The sequence below is a fragment of the Vulpes lagopus genome, chromosome 10 (assembly GCF_018345385.1).
Source record: "Vulpes lagopus strain Blue_001 chromosome 10, ASM1834538v1, whole genome shotgun sequence".
NCBI classification, from domain to species: Eukaryota; Metazoa; Chordata; class Mammalia; order Carnivora; family Canidae; genus Vulpes; species Vulpes lagopus.
This window is the reverse complement of record NC_054833.1, coordinates 56,679,898-56,699,747: the sequence shown is the minus strand read 5'-3', so window position 1 is coordinate 56,699,747 and position 19,850 is coordinate 56,679,898. Positions and strand designations below refer to the sequence as shown.

General features: G+C 41.8%; 1 protein-coding gene across 3 annotated transcripts in view; it reads left to right on the top strand.

Annotated features, from left to right (window-relative positions):
- Window positions 1–19,850, top strand: part of ANKFY1 (ankyrin repeat and FYVE domain containing 1) — a 79,953-nt gene continuing 60,103 nt past the window's right edge. For 2 of the 3 annotated variants that reach the window (XM_041770438.1, XM_041770436.1), the window contains exons 1-3: window positions 1–479; window positions 13,281–13,473; window positions 18,289–18,407. In XM_041770438.1, coding sequence (XP_041626372.1) covers window positions 443–479; window positions 13,281–13,473; window positions 18,289–18,407 — 349 coding nt within the window. In that variant the 5' untranslated portion in view covers window positions 1–442. The remainder of the gene's footprint in view (window positions 480–13,280; window positions 13,474–18,288; window positions 18,408–19,850) is intronic. The other variant, XM_041770437.1, reaches the window with a different exon arrangement.

Genomic DNA, 19,850 nt, shown 5'->3' with positions numbered 1-19,850 from the left:
TCATGAACAAATAAATAAAATCTCAAATAAATAAATAAATAAATAAATAAATAAAATCAGATCATGTCTCTTTCACTCTTCTCAGTGTGCCTACCCCTGCATACCCCACTCTCCACTCATGGCTCTCCGTGATCTTAAAATATATTACAAAGCCTTCCAGTGCCCTGCAACTCCCAACAGGGTCTGGCCCTGCAACACTATTTCCTACTTCTCATTGCCGTGTTCTCACCACTAACTTCCTTGTTCTTTGTACATTCCCGGTGCTTGTATCTCTCCATCTTTGTCCTTGCAGCTCTCTTGGCCTGGAACAGTCTCGGTTTCTGCATACAGCTCACTGACTTATTTGGTTCACTTCTGTCACCAGCAGTACCTGTTCACTTTCTCCTTGAGGATTTTTTTCCCCCCACAAAGAAAGAAAGCTTATCCATTGACTGCAGTGGCTATGGATGTGCAGAAGAGAGATCCAGGGTTCCTGCAAGGCAAGTTGGCTCTGGTTGAGACGTCATCATGATTTATTTACATCATGCCCAACAAAATGAGAAATTCCTGTGTCAGTCTTTCTCTTGTTGAATTGGAGTAGGCCAAGGATCTGGGGTATTTTTGAACTCTACCTTGTAAGGCCCTGTGGGTAGAGGATGGGATGAGCATGGAGTAGGAGGAGGGAGAAGCAGTGGTAGTTAAAGCAGAGTAGCCAGACCTAGAGCTTCTTCACAGAGCACTCTGCAGTCTGTGAGGGGAGGTGAAATGCATGTGTGTAAGAAACTGTATTGTAAAGGAGAAGGTGAAGATGCTAGGAGTTAACTGAAAATTCAGATGGGAAGAGGCTTTGTAGGAAAGTGGTAAAGGGGGTTTGTTTTGGGTGGTGAGGGAAGGCCTTTGCTGCAGGAGATAGTGTTTGAGATGTAATGTGGAAAATAGACCTCTTTTGGACATGGAGAAATGGGAGTGGGAAGAGGTCACTCTTCTTGGTGGAAGGAGTAGTGGGATATGAGGCAGATTATGAAGGATGGGTTAAGCATTTGGATTTTACTCTGTAGGCCATGGAGTGAGGCCTCTGAGTGATATCAGCCAAGGTAGTGACATGACTAGAGTCGTTGGAGGCACGTGGGCATGTCTACAGGGTAGACGATGGATCTGGGAGGAGGCCGTCACAGTTGGTGAGGAGTTCTTTGGTAAGGAGCATTGGGGCTGATATGAGTGAGACTTACAGAAGGTATAAAACACAGGACTTTCGAAGCCTGTTTTTATGTTGACAAGAGAGATATCAAAGATGATTCAAGGCTTCTGGGTCTGGATGACTCAGAGAATGGCTGTTAGGAGGAGGAACAGATTCGGGAGCAAATATCTTGACCTCTGTTTTGGACATACTTTGCCGTGTCCAATGCTTGTCTCTTAGCAGGCAATGAGAAGCATTTCCGGTCCGACTGGCATTTGGGTGAAAATTAGCTAGGTAACTAATATTTATTGCATATCTCTTATGAAGCCACCCCTATGACCAGGGCTCCACAGAGTGAGGTTTTGAAGGCTGTGTGTCATGCCACTGACATGTAGATGAGACTGCATGATGTGTAGATGAGATTTCACAGAGCTGGGTTACATTCAGGAAAGTGTATTTCATTTCTGTTAGGTGCAAGCTGCTGTGCCAGGCGTGACAGAGTGAGCAAGACACAGTCTTAGCCTTGACGGGTGTGTGGAGCAGACAGTCACAGTTTCTCAGAAAAGCATGCGTATTGTGTTTTATAGTCACGGATATTGTCCAGCCACACTCTGAAGTAGGTGACCTACATTCCATCGCCAAACCTTTGGGTCCCGTGAAGCTCTCACACGCGTTCCTTTCTGTCTGCTGCCTTTCCATTGATTCAGACGAGCGGCTCTTCACACAGAGAACCCTGCACATTGGAATCATCTGGGGAACTTTTAAAAACCTGGATTTATGCATCACTCACCTCAGGGAAGAGCAACATAGCCCATAAAACATTTTCTTCAAACTGAGTAATTATTGAATAAAACATGGTTTTACTGAATCAGTTTTTTAAACAGATATGTTTATGTATATATGTGTATCTATGTTTATATAGATATACATGAAATAAGGTAATATTTCTTATCTAACAAGAGTCCTGGGTAGTTAATTTTTATCTGTAACTAAAGTAAAAGGATTTTTTAAAGCAGGCGTTGGTTAAACGATGGCTTTTGTACTTTGTGAAAGCATCAAGGCAGTTATAATTGCTAGAATTTTTAAAAAGTGTATAAAGTCAGGATATGAATTATCTCTTAGCACCATCATATTTTTAGTAATATCCAAATGGTGTGTGTGAGAGAGAGAAGCAGGCAGGTGCAGACTAGCAGGGTCCTGTGGCCCTGACTGATCCTTTGCGTGTTCCACATGGTACTAACTGCCTCTTCCCCTTTTCCTTTCCAGGAGGCCATGTTGTGAACCTGAGTTCTCAACAGTAAATTACTTTGTAATTCTTACTTCATATTCTCTGTTGCATGATTGTTCTACAGTTAGCACTCTTGATTAATGAATAGATATGAACCCCTGTGAAGGAAAATTTCCTTCTGCTCTGGAAGGGGTTTAAAAAATCATAGTGGTGGTAATTCATCACTGGGGAGGAGCTTTTATCTGTTCTGATGCTGGTAAGGAAGATAGTAGGTTCTGAGAAGTTGATATTTTAATGAAATACTGTTATTGTGGAAGACCCTAATATATGCCTGAAACAACAGGTATTCTTATAGCTTTCAACATAGGATTTTTTTTTCAAAATAGGATTTAAAAAAAAAAATTATTTATTTATTCATGAGAGACCCAGAGAGAGGCAGAGACCCAGGCAGAGGGAGAAACAGGCCCTATGCAGGAAGCCCAATGTGGGACTCGACCCCAGGACCACACCCCAAGTCAAAGGCAGACGCTCAACTGCTGAGCCACCCTGGCGTCTCTCAAAATAGAATGTTATCATAGCTTTTACAATTATTTTTTCTTTTATCTCATGGACATGGTTAAAGCAGAGTAGGAATAATGTCATTTAGTCAGTAAAGAATTGTACAAATAACCCTAACTCACTGGTAAAATTGGCACTGGAATTAGAACTAGAGAATTGTGAAGAAAGGAAATAGCAAGATATTGTTTGTTTTTTTTTTAATTTTTTTTTTTTTTATTTTTATTTATGATAGTCACAGAGAGAGAGAGAGAGAGGCAGAGACACAGGCGGAGGGAGAAGCAGGCCCCATGCACTGGGAGCCTGATGTGGGATTCGATCCGGGGTCTCCAGGATCTCGCCCTGGGCCAAAGGCAGGCGCCAAACCGCTGCGCCACCCAGGGATCCCCGCAAGATATTGTTAATCTAAAAAGACTTGATGAGTACAGTTTGGGTTAGAATCAGAGTAAGCAGAGGGACATAGAAATTGCATTTAGAATAGGGAATGGGAAGAACATATTTAATTCCTGGTTAATGAATTAACAATACATGTTTTTTGCTGTCCTGATATTGGAGCTGAAATTAGGCAGCGTGGTACAGTGGGATGAGCAAGGGCTTTGGCTTGAGATCTTGAGTCTTAGGTTAGTCTCCTGCTAATTGTATAATTTTAGACAATCCATTGAATCGAAGTGAATTCTGTTTGTACTGTTTGGAATACATATGAGAGAATTAACTGCTATAGGAAACATAAATATTAATTCCTCTTTCTATTGCAAAGTGTTACAAAACTGTACATTTTATGTACTGTGTAAAACTTTGCTGTTGACCCTAATCCAGCAAGAAGCTGCTAGGGCTTTAGAATTTTTTACTGTGCATAATCTTTTTTTTTGTAAGGGTAAATGTATTAGTTTTCTAGGGCTGATGTAACACGTTTCCCCAAACTGGGGGAAGGGGGGTGCTTAAAACAACAATTGTATTCCTCATGGTTCTGGAGGCCAGAAGTCTAAAATCAGTGTCACTAGGCTGAAAGGAGAGTGTCACCCAGGCCATACTCTCCCTCTGGGAGAGAATGTGTTCCTTTCTTCCTTCCGCTTCCAGGGCTGCTGGCATTCCTTAGCTTGTCAATCGTCAAGGCTAGCATCTCCATTTCTCTCTTCTGTCTTCATATGGCCTTTCCTCTGTTAGAGCTTCTTTCTTCTGCCCCTCCTAGTAAGGACATATGTAATTATTCGTGGGGCCTGCCCATCTCAGCTCTTCAATTTCATTAGTCAGGTCTGCAGACCACCCCCTCCCTTGCCATTGCCATAGAAAGGTAACATTCACAGGTGCCAGGATTAGGGCATGGACATCGATGGAGACGGTTTTCCACCTACCATAGTAGGCAGCGTCATGAAATTTGATCTACTAAGTCGTAAGATTTCTAAAATTCTTCTGCTTGTGTGCAGTTTCTGAATGCTCAGAGAACATGCCACACAGTTCAAAGTACTGTCAGTGGACTACAAAGATAAATAAGACGTTTCCGGCCCTTAACAAACTTCTTAGACGAGCTACAACACCTCAGTAGGAAGCTTGTACTTTTGTAGACAGTGGAGAACCAACTGAAAGTGTTTGGCTAAGTGAAGCTGTGTTTTAAAAAAATCAATCAGGGATGTGTGTGTGGAGTACGACAGGGAAGTATGAGAGAAGGATGATAGGAGCATGTGAGTGAATGATGTATAGCTTCGAGAAAATGTTGGTGTGATGGTGTTCAGAAAGAGAAAGATGTCAAGGTGCATCCCAGAGGGACTGTGTTGTTAGTTTTATTGAGGCATAATTGACGAACAGTAAAATTCACCGTTTTTAACTTGTCAGTTGACATATTGACAGTAGTGTAGGTACACTGCAGTCATGATCTAGAACATTTCTATAATCTTAAGGAGTTCAAGGGAACTCCAGTTCTGGGCCTCTGCATCAGTTCCATTTCTGGGCCTCTACAACCATTGATCTGCTTTCTGTGATGTGATTTCCCTTTTTCAAATGGAATTATGTAGTGTGTAGTCTTTTGTGTCTGGCTTCTTGAACTCAGCATGTTGCTTTTGAGGGAGTATGTTCATGTAGTCTATTTTTTTATTTTTATTTTTTTTTTTACCTGGGAGTAGTGTTTCATTACATTACTACCATTTGTGTCCATTCACCAGCTAGACCTTTGAGTTGTTTCCTGTTTGTACAGACATGTTTTCATTTTTCTTACCTAAATACCTGGTGGTAGAACTGCTGGGTCACAGGGTAAGTGTATGATTAACTTCTGGAGAAACTGTCGGACTCTCTTCCAAAGTGGCTGTGCTGTTCTGTATTCTCACCTCTACATTTTTGCCAGCACTTTCCTTTTAGCCATCTAGTAGGTGTGCAGTGGCTGTCAGTGTGGTTTTAATTTGTATTTCTTTAATAACTAATGATACTTGTCATGCATTTATCTTCTTTGGTGAAGTGTTCAAATTTGTGGCCACTTTTTATTGAGTTGTCTTATAATCGTGAGTTTTAAGAGTTCTTAATATAGTCTAATAACAAGTCCTTTGTTGGAAATACGCTTATCAGATAGTTTTTCCTTGTCTGTGGCTTGCCTGTTCATTTTCTTATGTGTTTAAAGAACTTTTGAAATTTATAATGTCTAGTTTATCCAATTTTTTCTCTAATTCTTTTTATCCATTTAAGAAATCTGTGCCTCATCTAATACTTTTTTTTTCTATTTTTTAGTCTAGAAGTTTTATAGTTTTAATCTTTATGTTTAGATGAGTCAACTTTTCCATAGAGTGGTGTGTGAGAGTTGGGGTTTTCTTGTTCTATATGGATACTCAGTTGTTCCAGTCCCATAGTCCTGTCCTCATTGAAGTGCCTTGGCATGGTTGTCAAACCACCTCACCTGGCTGTATATGTGCAGGTCTGTGTCTGGGTTCCAGGCCATCCGCTGCTCTCAATGTCTATCCTGATGCTGATATGACATTGTCCTGGTTATTGCAGGCTTGTAATAAGTTTTGAAATCAAGTCATGGAAGTGCTGCATGTTTCTTACCCACTCCTCCCCTCAGTTGTTTTGGCTGTTCTAGGTACTTTTAATTTCCATATAAGTTGTAGAATTGTCTTGTTAAGTTATACCAAAAAAAAAAAATCTGAAATTTTATTGGGATGATGTTGAATCATGGATCAATTTGGGGAAAATTGACATTTTTTTAAAGATAAATTTATTCATTTGAGAGAGTGCTTGCATGGGGGTGAGGCAGAGGGAGAGGGAGGATCTCAAGCAGACTCCCTACTGAGTACTGAGCCTAAGAGTTAATCCTAGGAGCCTGAGATCATGATCTGAGCTGAAATCGAGAGTCAGATGCTCAGCCACCCAGATTACCACCCCCCCCCCAGAATTGACATCTTAATAACACTGAGCCTTCTGTTACAAGACCATAGGATAACTCTCCATTTATTTATTTATTTATTTTTTATTTTTATTTTTATTTTATGATAGGCACACAGTGAGAGAGAGAGGCAGAGACATAGGCAGAGGGAGAAGCAGGCTCCATGCACTGGGAGCCCGACGTGGGATTCGATCCTGGGTCTCCAGGATCGCGCCCTGGGCCAAAGGCAGGCGCCAAACCGCTGCGCCACCCAGGGATCCCTAACTCTCCATTTATTTAAGTTTTTATTCATTTTTTATTTTTTATATTTTTAAAGATTTTATTTATTCATGAGAGAGAGAGGCAGAGACACAGGCAGAGGGAGAAGCAAGGCTCCATGTGGGGAGCCTGATATGGGACTCGATCCCAGGACCCCTGGGTCACACCCTGAGCCGAATGCAGATGCTTAACCACTGAGCCACTCAGGCGTCCCTGAGTTTTTAAAATTTCTGTCAGCAGTGTTTTATGGTTTTCAGTGTGCAGGTCTTGCATATTTTTTGTTAAATGTATTCCTAAGTAGTTTATATATTATATTCTTGTAAGTGGATTATCATAATTTATTCATAGGGCTTTTAAATCTTCTGTAACAGTTGAAATGGAAGTAGCAAGAGGAGTTTGATTTGAAGAACTTTGATTTGGGGCTTGATGAGTTTGTGGTACTTGTAGGTTATCCTCCATGAGAGGCTTTTAAGATTTGGAGCCATTTACAGGGAGGTAACAGTCAAGTATGAGTGTGCATGAGGCCTTCAGGAAACAAAGTTTAGAGCAACGTGAGTTGTAGGTCTCCACCTTGTAGGTAGTCAGACTAGTTGCTTTCTTTTCTTTTCATAATTGGGTCTGGGCATTCTTTTGATAGACTAATTCTTTAAAAATCACCTAGAGCGGGGGTTGGTAACTCTGGCCTGTTTGCCAAATCTGACCTGAGACTTAACTTTTGTACAGCCCTTGAACTAAGAATAAATAAGTAAGTATATGTTTTTTTTTTTTTTTTTAATGATTGAAAAAAATCAAAAGAAGACTATATCTCATGGCATGTGAAAAGTGGATGACATTCAGTTTTCAGTGTCTGTAAACAAATTTTGGGGGAGAACAGCCCTGCTTATTCATTTGTGCTTTTGCATTACAATGGCAGAGTTGAGTAGTTGCCATAGACTGTGTGGCCCACAGAGCCTGAAATAGTCCAGTCTGGCCCTTCACCGAGTTAGTTTGCCCAGTCCTGACTTAGAAGGAAGAATCTTGTACAGACCACTGCTGGTTCCTTCTCTGACTGTCCCATGACTTGCTGATTAAATATATGTAGAATTATTTTAGGCTATTCATTGCGAATGCAGATATTTGAGTCTTAAGCATTTTTGGTTAAGTCAAGACTCATGAACTGTCAGCTCCTCACGATGATGTCTGACCTCAGATTGCTGTTGGTGAAGAGCATGTGGGTGTTTACTATCTGGGCAGAAACATGGTAAAATTATAATGCAGGCTGCTGACAGTCCTCACTGATACTTATCAGCCCTTTTGGGGAAATGATAGGTTTTCTGTGTTATGTAAATTTCCATGCTTATTTTTCTAAAGGAAAATTGGAGGAAGAGGAGGGAACATCAGTTGAAACCAGCCACTTAATGAAGAAGTAGATAGTAACCCTTTAAACCAGACACTGCTCTAAACGATTTAACGTGACTTAATTCGTCCTTGACAAAACTCTGAGATGCGGCTTTTATTCCCATTTCCTCCAGAGAGCAGTGACTGCCTGAGGTCCCATGGCTAGTTAGTGGGCAGGCTGGGTTCCAGCTCAGTCCAGTGAGGCTCCAAGAGTAATGCCACTGGGGACGAGACTGTGTTGCCTTTCTAAGGGTTGTGGTAGTAGCAAACATTCACTGACCATACATCGCAGGGCAGGTCTTCTTCTAAGTCACAACACATTTACAGATAAGAATGAGGCATTTGGCTTAGGTGTCCCCAATAGAAAGTGTGGGGCCAGGGTCTGATCCCACTTAGTCTTGGTCCAGAGTCTGTGCTTTTCCCCCTGCCCTGTGCTGTAGGTCCTCTCTCCGCTACTGCTCAGAATGGTAACTGTATGCTTTTTTCCTATATAAACTCTTAACAGCTTGATCGCACTTCAAGGACACTCTTTTGTTGTTTGCAAGCAGACTTGCTTTCTCCATGATATAAGAAATGGTGTGATGATGGTGGTATCACTGTTCGGCAAGGATGCTGGGCAGGGGAGCATCTGTGATTTTGTGATAAGAGCCCTAAGTCACCCTGAAGCCTTCTTTTATCTTGCCTCTTCTCATGATAATCTTTATAGGTCCAGGCAGCTAGAATTTTGTGTCAGCAATTCTGGAGAGAGATTAGGGCTGTTGCTGTAGATTTTGGAATTATGTGTGGATAACTGATAGCCAAAGACATTTACAGGGATTCCTTGAAACAACTTTTATGCCCTCCTAATTTTAAGGGTTAAAGGAATCAGTGACTTCTATTCTCCAAGGCAAATGTCTTCATAACTCAGTATCCAGATACCTTGTGCCCATTAGTTTTGTTTCACCCTTCTTGTTTGTGAGCGCCTTGTAGGTACTACATTGGTGCCAGTGTTTGCAAGAGGTGCGAGCTAGACCATCTTTTTAAAAACCTCTCCAAGAGGCAATTCCTAATCTGTAATGCTTAGTCCATGTAGGTGCTTCATAAATACTTGAAGATGCATACATAGTTTAAGTGAAATGGAAATGCACAGTTGTGGGTTGGAGCTCTTGAGGAGCATAATACTTAGGTGTGATGGGAACTGAGGAGAAAGGGTTCAGTTTGCTTTGTGGAAGAAGCATCAGCGGTCTGTAGCTGCAGGCTGGCCCTGTCTCTCAGGCAAGTGGGATGTAAGTATAACTAGCAGATAGAACTAGCAAGTTGAGGTGTCCTCTGGCCATCCTTTTCATTTGGCTTAGGCAGAGGCAGGAGTGGCAGGCGTGTTTGTCAGTGAGCTCTTGATAATGAGGCTGGGCCTTGCCTGCTAATTATTTGTATTTCTCATATTCTGAGTACTATGTTTTCTACAAACCTGTTGACTGATACTAGTTTGAAGGGAGAATCTGACCAAGAAAGTAAAAGACTGAAGCCAGTTACTTATATTTTCTGGACTCAGTATGCTACAGATTCTTACCAGGCTTTATTTAAATCATTTGAAGTAAAACACCCCTCTCTTGGGACGTTTTCCCTTGTTCTCGTGTAAGCCACGTGGCTTCAGGGTCTGGTTGTATCCCTGGCAGAGTGCTGTCTTTTCCATTCCTGTAGCTGTGTCTTTTCCTGTAGCTTTATAAACAAATTGTGTGCCGTGATGGTCATCTTTGGCATTGGCTCTACATTCTTAATGAACGTGACTGGATTATGCACTTGTCTTCTTCAGAGTGGAAATCTTCCAACAAATCAGTGAATGAACCAAAAATGCAATTCAGTGGGTCTTCTGTCTTCACATAAGTTCCCAGAGCCATCTCCCTGCTCGCGATTTGGGGAGGTGTGTGCTGGCTGCTGAACTCTTCCTCCAGGGCTGTCAGCGGTTTTTATTTTTTAAAACATTTGATTTATTTATTCATGAGAGACAGAGAGGCAGAGACACTGGCAGAGGGAGAAGCAGGCTCCCTGCAGGGAGCCCAATGTGGGACTTGATCCCAGGACCCCGGGACCACTCCCTGAGCCAAAGGCAGACGCTCAACTGCTGAGCCACCCAGGTGCCCCCCCCCCCAGGGGGGGAGCTGTTTTAAAAGTACACTTTCCCCAGCCCCACCCCAGATCTCCTCAACAGCCTGAGTGATTCTTAGGCAGCACAGCCTGGGGGTAACATCATCCTGCAGACCCTGAGAGGCCAGGGGTGGTCACGGGTTTGGCATCATCTGGGAGTTGAACTAAAAAATGTGGTCCTAGGTTCCTCCCTTGAGAAAGTTTTGTGACCTCTGAAAACCCTTCTACTTGGGTATTAGAAAATTATTTGTCTTTGTTTTCCATAATCTTTAAAATGTGTATAAAACAATATATTTGCTTTAAAAGTGCACATAGATTTAAATTTAAATATCGGGGCACCTGGGTGGCTCAGTCAGTTCAGTGTCTACCTTCGGCTCAGGTCTTGATCTCAGGGTCCTGGAATCAAGCCCCACATCGGGCTCCCTGCTCAGTGGGGAGTCTGCTTCTCCCTCTGCCCCTTGCCCCCCACTCATGCTTTTTCTCCCTTTCAAGTACGTAAATGAATAAATGAATAAATAAATAAATAAACAAACTTAAAAAAAAACCCAGTCTATTAGTATTTCTCTTAAATCTTGTTTTCTTTTTTCCTGTCTGAAAAAATACTGCTTTCTAATTATAAAAGCAGAACACATTTGTTTAGAGTACCTGAAATGTGCAGAGAAGTGCAATAATACTTCCCCCATGAGACCTGCTAATATTTTGTCTGATTTGTCTTTTTATTTCTCAGACATGTGAATATTTATAATAAAATTGGAATTATAAAGTATAGTTTCAGTGCCTGCTTTTTTCTGTTAATATTTATCTTTGAATATGCATGTATAGTGTTACATATTTCTTTGAAAACATTTGTTGCTTAACTTCACAATCAAGTACCACACTTAGTTTATTTAATAATTCTTGTGGTTTTGAACCAATTTTTGATTGCATATTTATAAAGAACAGCAATTGGGTTGCAGGTAGGGGAGAGATGAAGATGAGGAGGGGAAAGGAATCCTCTTTTATGAAACTGGATTGTACAAATATTTAGTGAACCTTTGTGTGTCAGGCCCTGTGGTAGGCTCTGAGATGTAGATGTGAATCCTTTCACATTGGGGATCAGATACAATGACTGAGGGCCTGAATTAAGTCATAGTGGAGATGGGGATACAGCAGACAGGAAGGATTCCCAGAGATGTTTAAGTGGGAAAGTTGATTTCTGTAGGGTTGGGGCCATGCGAGTGAGAGGGAGATATTTTAAGATTACTCCCACATTGCCCCTTTACATAACTGGGGTGGACAGTGGTGTCATTTATTAGTATAGGGACCATACAAAGGTGGAGCAAATTTGCCTAAAGTTCTGTCCTGGGCGTAGTGAACTTGAGGTGCCTGTGGGCCACTGGACAGCAGTGTCTTTTAGGCAGATAGATGAGGCTAAGAAAAGAAGTCTGGACTACAGAAATGGGTCCGTGGATCATTGGCACTTAGATTGTGGCATCAGCTGCAGAACCTGACCTGGTGGAGCTGCCTTGGGAAAACATACAGTTGAGAAGAGGGCCAGGGGTATAACCCTGGAGAGTATCAGTGGTCAGCGGTGAGAGGGATGCAGAGAAGCATGGGAAAGACAGAATCGGAATTGGAAAGAGGGTAGCATTGTGGTTGCTGAAAGAAGGGAATAAAATTGTCATATGCTGCTTGGTAGGTCCAGGAGAAGAACCATGGCAAGTGTCTGTTGGATTTGGCTATTAGGTCATTGTTGAGGAGTTTCAAGGGAATGGCGGGGACAGAGGAGGGAGTGGCTGGGGAGTAGGGGTCAGGAGGTGGTGTATGGAAGGGTAGTGGTGGGCAGATGTGCTGTGGAAGGAGGGTTTTGTTTTGCTAGAGTCCTGAACAGGTTTATGTGTGCTCTTTTCATCCCAGTTGAAAGAGATTGAAGCTGCTAGAAGGGTGGTTGATGCTAAAGCAGAGGACCTGCACAGAGTGATGGGATTGGGGCCTAGGTGGAGGGATTGCACACTTGCGTAGGTGGAAGATGCTTACCCTGAGGGAGCACAGGGTGGGCAGGAGAAATTGTGGCCAGAGTTGTTAGCAGTAGCTCACTTTTCTCAAGACACTGAGAATGAGGCAGGTTGCATGCAAGATGGGCTTGACGGCAGTGTCTTGTGAGGGGTAAAAGGGGGAGGGGCCAAGGCCTGGAGCTCCCTATTTCCATGGTTAGAGGTCTGGATCTGTAGAGGTACTGATTAACATCGTGTCCTGAGTCCATCAAGGCTTTGGATCCCAGGTAACGGAGAAGGAGAAGGGGAGTTTCTTAACCGTGTACTTCCTCAGGGAAGTCTTCCCTGGTGTCCTAAGTTAAATTTATTACCGGTTCTCTACTTCTGTGCTTTCCTTCTAGTGCTCCTAGAGTTGTATTTCTGCGTTTGATTGTTAGCAGTGTTATTGTAATCATAAAAGTTTCCTCAGCAAACTGAAAGCTCTGAGGACAAATACATCTGAATTTGCTTACCAATGTGCAGTGTCTGGGACCTAGTAGGTGCTCAGTAAATGTTTGTTGAGTTTAAGAATCAAATATAGTAGTTTTCAACCTTTTTAATCTGCCTCAGCATGCCTGTGGATGTGACCTGCTTTCATCTGAACCATTATTGACTGCTCTGCTTCTTTCCTGAAGGAGGGGAGGTCAGGTGGTGTGGAATAGTGGGTAATAAATCATAGGCCCTGGTGTGAGAATGTATGGGCTTTTAGCCCAGCCCCATGTCTCAGCAGCCACAGGACTGTAGCATCCTCACCTGTGGAGTGGCTGGTGATTGTGCCAACTACATGGGGTTGTTCTGAAGCTTGCCTGAAAGAGTTCACATATGACATATAAGAATCAATTTTCACTACTAGTGATTGGGAAAAAAAAAGTCCTAGGTGATTTTGATAATCTTTCTTTGAGACTCCTGGCTTAATGATAAAGGATTTGCAGGGCAGGTACCTGTTAGCAACTTAAGTGTGTTTGTTTCTTGTCATTTATTGAATATTGAGCTTCAGAGAAACTGAGTAGAGAAATCCCTGAACCATAGGGTCTTTCTGGCCCAGTAATGCGGTGTCACCTGTAAACAAAGCCATTATGGGTCCTCAGTCAGTATTGCTAAGAAGTAGATATTTTGCTAGCGGTCCTGTCTGTGGGGTGAGGAATTGGTGAATGCTGTCTGCTTCACATGTGCCACAATAAACTTGATTCTTTGTTTCCCTCACAGAGGAGGTGGCCAAGTTGGAGAAGCACTTGATGCTTCTCCGACAGGAGTATGTCAAGCTGCAGAAGAAACTGGCAGAGACGGAGAAGAGATGCACTCTCTTGGCTGCGCAGGCAAACAAGGAGAACAGCAATGAGTCCTTCATCAGCCGCCTGCTGACCATCGTGGCTGACCTGTATGAGCAGGAGCAGTATAGGTGAGCAGGACTCTTTGGATGGATTCCCTTTGGTTGTCACTCCTCTCTTACTGACTCCCTTCCAAGTTAATTTTTCTCTAACCAGGATACTAGCAAACCTTTAGCAAACCTGGAATGTAACCCCTTTGGGGCAAGATTTAGTTCCTTTTATTTCCTGTTTATTTTCAGCACAGAGTTTGGGAGTTGTGGTGATAGCATTAGTGATGTAGACTGGAATTAGCTTACATGTCCAGGGATTCAGAGGGAAAGGTCACTTTCTCTTGGGATAATAAAGGAAAGAGTCTTGGAATGAGTGGGGAGGGTAGCGGGTGATTGGGGAGGATCTGCAGTCACACAGCCTGTGGTAGAGGCTCAGCGGGCACTTACGGCTGTGAGACCTGAAGTTGTGTGACATGCTTCAGACTCCTAAACTATAAAATGAGGATGCTGCTGCTTACCATTATGTTGTGAGGATTAAGTTAATAAGTACATGTTTGAATCACTTAGATCAGTGTCTGGCACATAGTAGCTGTTGTTACTAAGTGAGTTTTGAGGTAAATGTTCTAGATGGGGCAGTAGATAAAGGGTTCAGTAGATAAAGACCACGAGGTTCTAGTAGGGGAGCCTGAGGTTAGGCTGAGACATAGCATCATGCAGAGGATTCAGAGGACAGGAGGGGCTGTCATGGGGTACGTGTCCATGTGGGGGCCACTGGAAGAGGTGGGCAAGGTAGGGTGGTTTGCATTGGGAGACCAAGATGGGAAATTTGGACTTGATCCTCTAGGCATTGTGGGACAGCACTTTGACTTGTTGGACTGTCATTGTCAAAGGGGTGTTACAGGAAGACGAACCTGGTACCATCGTGTAAATAGCACTGTGCAAAGGATAGGGCGGAGGAGTGGCTGGAATGTTGTGCATAGTCTAGACCAGAGATGAAGAAGGGTCAAATCAGGATGATGGCAGTGGCTGTGGAGAAGACATGGGTGTGAATGTACATACGAGGGAGAGTTTGGCTACTGAAGAGATGGATGATCAGACTAGCTAAGACTTAGTAAAATTCTACAATAAATCAGGACATTTAAAATAGATAACGTCCAGAACTGCCATATTCCAACTTAATCATTTGTAAAAGAAAGAAAAGTTTAATACCAAAAACATAGGAAGTATATACTCCGTGAGTAAGGATAGCCTTTAAAAATGAACAGATATAGCTACTTGTAAAATATAGTTGTCTCTTTTTTTTTCTTCTTTTTTCCATGGACAAGTGAAAACTGTTTCCCCTGGTGTGGGGAGGCCTGACCCTGCACTGTTGTGGGCGCCTTGCTTGCACTCCAAGGATCTTCTCCCTTAGAACTCCCATTGTTGGAATATAAAAAATAGTGAAAGGGAATAAAGGGGAAAGGAGAGAAAATGAGTGGGAAATATCAGAGAGGGTGACAGAACATGAGAGACTCCTACCTCTGGGAAACGAACAAGGGGTGGTCGAAAGGGAGGTGGGCGGGGGGTGGGGGTGACTGGGCGATGGGAACTGAGGGGGGCACTTGATGGGATGAGCACTGGGTGATATGCTGTATGTTGGGAAATTAAACTCCAATTAAAAAAAAAAAAAGAACTCCCATTGTTTACTTTCTGTTACTTCTCTGCCTTGTGCATCCATTATACTGCGGCCCCTCTGGGAGGCCATGGATTGGGCCCACTCGCTGTAGTGTGGTCCCATGGCTTCAGCATGCACCTGCTGAGCTGCTTAAGCTTAAGCCTGTCCCCTCACCCAATGCAGGTTGGAGATCCCATGGTGAATGGGGCCTTCAGAGGTGACTGGGGCTTTGTAGATGGAGTACCTGAAGCTGGAAGATCAGTTTCTAAAGCAGATGGTCTTTTACTAGAATAAGAAAAAAAAAAAATCCACAAACCTTTGTCCCATAATATGCATGTTGTTGAAGACTTTATTTTTTTTTTTTTTAAAGATTTTATTTATTTATTCTTGATAGAGAAAGAGAGGGGCAGAGACCCAGGCAGAGGGAGAAGCAGGCTCCCTGCAAGGAGCCCAATGCAGGACTCGATCCTGGGACTCCAGGATCACACCCTGGGTCAAAGGCAGGCGCCAAACCGCTAAGCCACCAGGGATCCCTGTTGAAGACTTTAAACAGTATTTATAGGGCAGCTCTGGTGGCGCAGTGGTTTAGCACCGCCTTCAGCCTGGGGTGTGATCCTGGAGACCTGGGATTGAGTCCCACATCAGGCCTCCTGCGTGGAGCCTGCTTCTCCCTCTGCCTGTGTCTCTGCCTCTCTCTTTCTCTGTCTCTATGAATAAATAAATAAAAAATCTTTTAAAAAACCCCCACTATTTATATGTGCATCTCGTTAACTGGAGTAATTAAAGAATAGGTATTCAAAGGGTTTTAAATTGAGAAATGTGGAAAAAATTGGTCCCTTTATTTTTACTTAAGTTCAGAAGAAGGTTTTTGTTCCTTATGATAGTTAAAAGTGATGGTAATACATCATTCTTCCAGTAATCAAGCTTACAGTTTTCCTGTTAAAGTGTTTGAGAAACTACCAAGAAGAAGGTCTTATTTATGCTTCCTCTCCAGTAACAATATCCTGGTATCTGTATTTTACAAGGAAATGCTCTTTGACTGGAGTGAAAATTAAAAAAAAAAAAATTTATTATTTATTTGAGAGAGAAAAAGAGAGGAGAGAGAGAGAGAAAGAGAGAGAGAGAGAAAGAAAGAGAGAACCAGCAGGGGGAGGTGCAGAGGGAGAGGGAGAGCCAACTCCCCACTGAGCAGGGAGCCCAATGCGGGACTGGATTCCAGGACCCTGAGATCATGACCTGAGCTGAAGGTAGATGCTCAACCGACTGAGCCACCCAGGTGTCCCTAGAATGAAAAAATTTTAAAATTATTAGCCTCCTATTTGTTTCTGCTTAGTGTTCTCAGAAACTTACGCAGTCTTCCCTTTTTTTTTTTTTTAAGATTTTATTTATTCATGAGAGACACAGAGAGAGAGGGGGCAGTGGGCAGAGACACAGGCAGAGGAAGAAGCAGGCTCCATGCAGGGAGCCCGACGTGGGACTCGATCCCAGGTCTTCAGGATCACGCCCTGGGCTGAAGGCGGCACTAAAACACTGAGCCACCCAGGCTGCCCTAGTCTTCCATTTTTGAATTGCATTTATAGAAATTGTTATTGTTAGAAAATATTAGCAAAGTCCTTGTCTGTATTTCCCTTTGGTATGTTGGACTACAAAAGAGAAAACAATTTGGCCTGACAGTCATGAATATACATAAATATTCATTTTTATGATTTTGTGGCTAGAAGTCCAGTTGCTGGCTGAAACTGGAAACGAGTCTTCATTTAAATTACCAGAATTTAATACTTTATGCATAAATTCAGAGTTTAAAAATTTGTGCTTTATAAACAGCTTGTTTTCATGAATTTTAGAAATTTTGTCAATGGATATGATTTGTTCTATTTTAATAAAATATCGATTATTTCTTTTTATTTGTTGATTAATAATATTTTACTATGTTAACAGTAGTTAGTTGGTAATAATTTGAAATACTGAGTATCCTGTTGCTCTTCTGATCAACTGTGATTAGTTGCAGCCTGGTCTTCATTGAAGCTGGAATTGCTGACATGCTTACATCATCATATAGTACATTCTGGATGGTGTGTTTGTGGGATAAACTGCATCTGTATCAAGCATTATATAGAAACAGTGTTCTGCTCGGGTCTCCTCTTAAGAGGATGAGTTAATTCATGTAATAGATTTTTTTTTTCCTTTTATTGTAGTGACTTTTGTGTATTTAGCTTGTAAAGGTTTCCGCCCTAACATGTTTTGAAGGGGAGTATGAAAATAAAAGAACATGTAAATACACAGAATGATGATAATTAATGACTTTGGATTGCTGCCAACAAAGCCATCTGGCACATGCTTGTGTCAGCCCAGTGGGTCATCCTTAAGTTTTTGTTAAATGTCCAGACGCTTTCCTCCCTCAGCATTTGACATTTCAGAGTCAAACATAAATAACTATTTGGAAAGCTTTTTTCACATAATGGTTTGTCATAAATATGGAAATTTTTTTTTTTTTTTTTAAATTTTTATTTACTTGAGGGAGAGAGAGAAAGTGAGAGAACACAAGTCGGGGGAAAAGCAGAGGGAGAAGCAAACTCCTCACTGAGTGGAGAACCTGACACAAGACTCAATCCCAGGACCCTGAGATCAGGACCTGAGCCAAAGGCAGATGCCTAACCAACTGAGCCACCCAGGTGCCCCTAAAACATGTTTGAATAAAAGATTTCTCCTACCCCATTTCCTTATAAATGGTGGAGTAAAATATGTCCAATAATAGGTCTAAATGTTTCTTTTGAGATCAGGAATCTGGATATTGGGTTTCATGTTCTTGCCAGCTTTGTCAAAGCCAATTTTTAGTTTTTCCGCATACCCTTGTTTGAGCGCCAGGACAGTACAGAGCTAGTGTCCTGCTGTTTACCCTTCCTGTTTTTCTCTCCCTGATGATTTATCCTGATTTATTCTGCATGAAACCTCATCTTGATTTTATATGAATATTAATCCTCCTATTTATCTGGTAGATTCACCGCTTTAAGAATCCCACTAAGGGAAAAGCAGAACATCCTATGTGACCTGAAGCTTGAATGTAGAAATACAAACATGTCTAGCAATGTGTATTATACACATGGCCCAGTACAGTTCAATGCTAGCACAGAGAGAGAGGTTTGCTGTGATTTTTCTTCTTTTGCAGATATATGTTGATCAACCCCTCTATTTATCATTTGTGAATCCTAGCCATACCTAATTATGACATTTTTCTTTATCAGCGATCTGAAGATAAAGGTTGGAGGCCAGCACATCCACGCACACAAGTTTGTCCTGGCAGCCCGCAGTGATAGCTGGAGTCTGGCTGCTTTGTCTTCCACCGAGGAGCTGGACCTTTCAGGTGAGCCTCTGACCTGGTGAGGGTTCAGAACTTCTAGCGCAAGAACTCTTGGCAGAAAGTTGTATGTGTCATTTTGAAATATTAGTGGTTTAATGAAAGTAGAAAACGTATCAGTCGATGGTGACCATAAACTAGTTAAATAATTAGTGAATCGGTGGGTTGAACTCAAACACTTGTTTGATATCTGACTAATAAATTGTAAATATTTGGATATATTCAATATTCTTATAATTTATAAATTTAAAGTATATGTCCAAAAACTCTTTTCATATAATATTACAAATATGGGAGCAAGGATAGAAAAAAGTTTTTCTTCACCTAAAAAGTCTAGTGTTCATTTGTTTAAAATTTAATCATAGTTGCCCAAGTACTATTCCTGATTTACTTCTGAACTCAGAAGTAAGAGTTACTCTAGAGACGAGGAGTTGTCTTTCTTTAGCATTAAAGGATGACCATTAGGCTTCAGAATTTGAGCGGGTGCATTGAGCTGTTTAATGTATGACTTAAAATTGTTTTATGCCACATTATGTTGTATAGAATTTGGGTGAATGCGGTAGTAAGTAGACTTACAAAATTCATTTTCAGAAGTTTACTTTAGAATTGCATTATCATTTATTACCTACTTTTTTAAAAAAGCAAATTTAAAATTTAATTCTCTTATTAATAGTCATGAGAATTAGAACATATGGTAAGGAGATACTCAGGTAATAGGATAATAAGTTACTTGGCAGAAGTGATTGGCTGTGTGAAAATACTGCTGAATTAGATCTTTCTTCAAAAGGTTTGCCAGTTCGGAAGGTACTATTTTCTATGTGCAGTGCTGGGAACACTGAAATGATTACAACAAAGTCCTTGCCGTACAGAAATGAGGTAATAACAGATCATTTCAGGCCAGGGTTCTGCATACAGTATTATAATTGTTTTATGTCTAAGGCACAGAAGATCAGCATGGGCTGATCTGAGCAGTGTTGCAAAGGTTAAGTGGGCGTTTATATTAAGAGTTTAGGGGAGCAGATGGCTAATGCATCTTTACTGTGAGTGAACTCTTGTTTCTTTAGGATCATTTCTGGGGTTTAGCCTGAGACCCATAATTCAGAATTGCAAATACAATATCTATGCATGGATACACATATGTGTCTATACATAGGCGCCTATACCTGTGACTACACATCTGTTTGGGAGACAGTCTTCGCTGCTGTACGACGAAAATCTCTGAGCAGAGCTTTTCCTGAGGCCATATGTCTTTGACTCCCTATGTAACAGAACTGTGGATAACGTTTATTTATTTATTTTTTATTTTTAAAGATTTTATTTATTTATTCATGAGAGACACACAGAGAGAAGGCAGAGACATAGGCAGAAGGAGAAGCAGGTTCCTCGCACGGAGCTGCTGCATGTGGAACTCGATCCCAGGACTCCAGGATCATACCCTGGGCTGAAGGC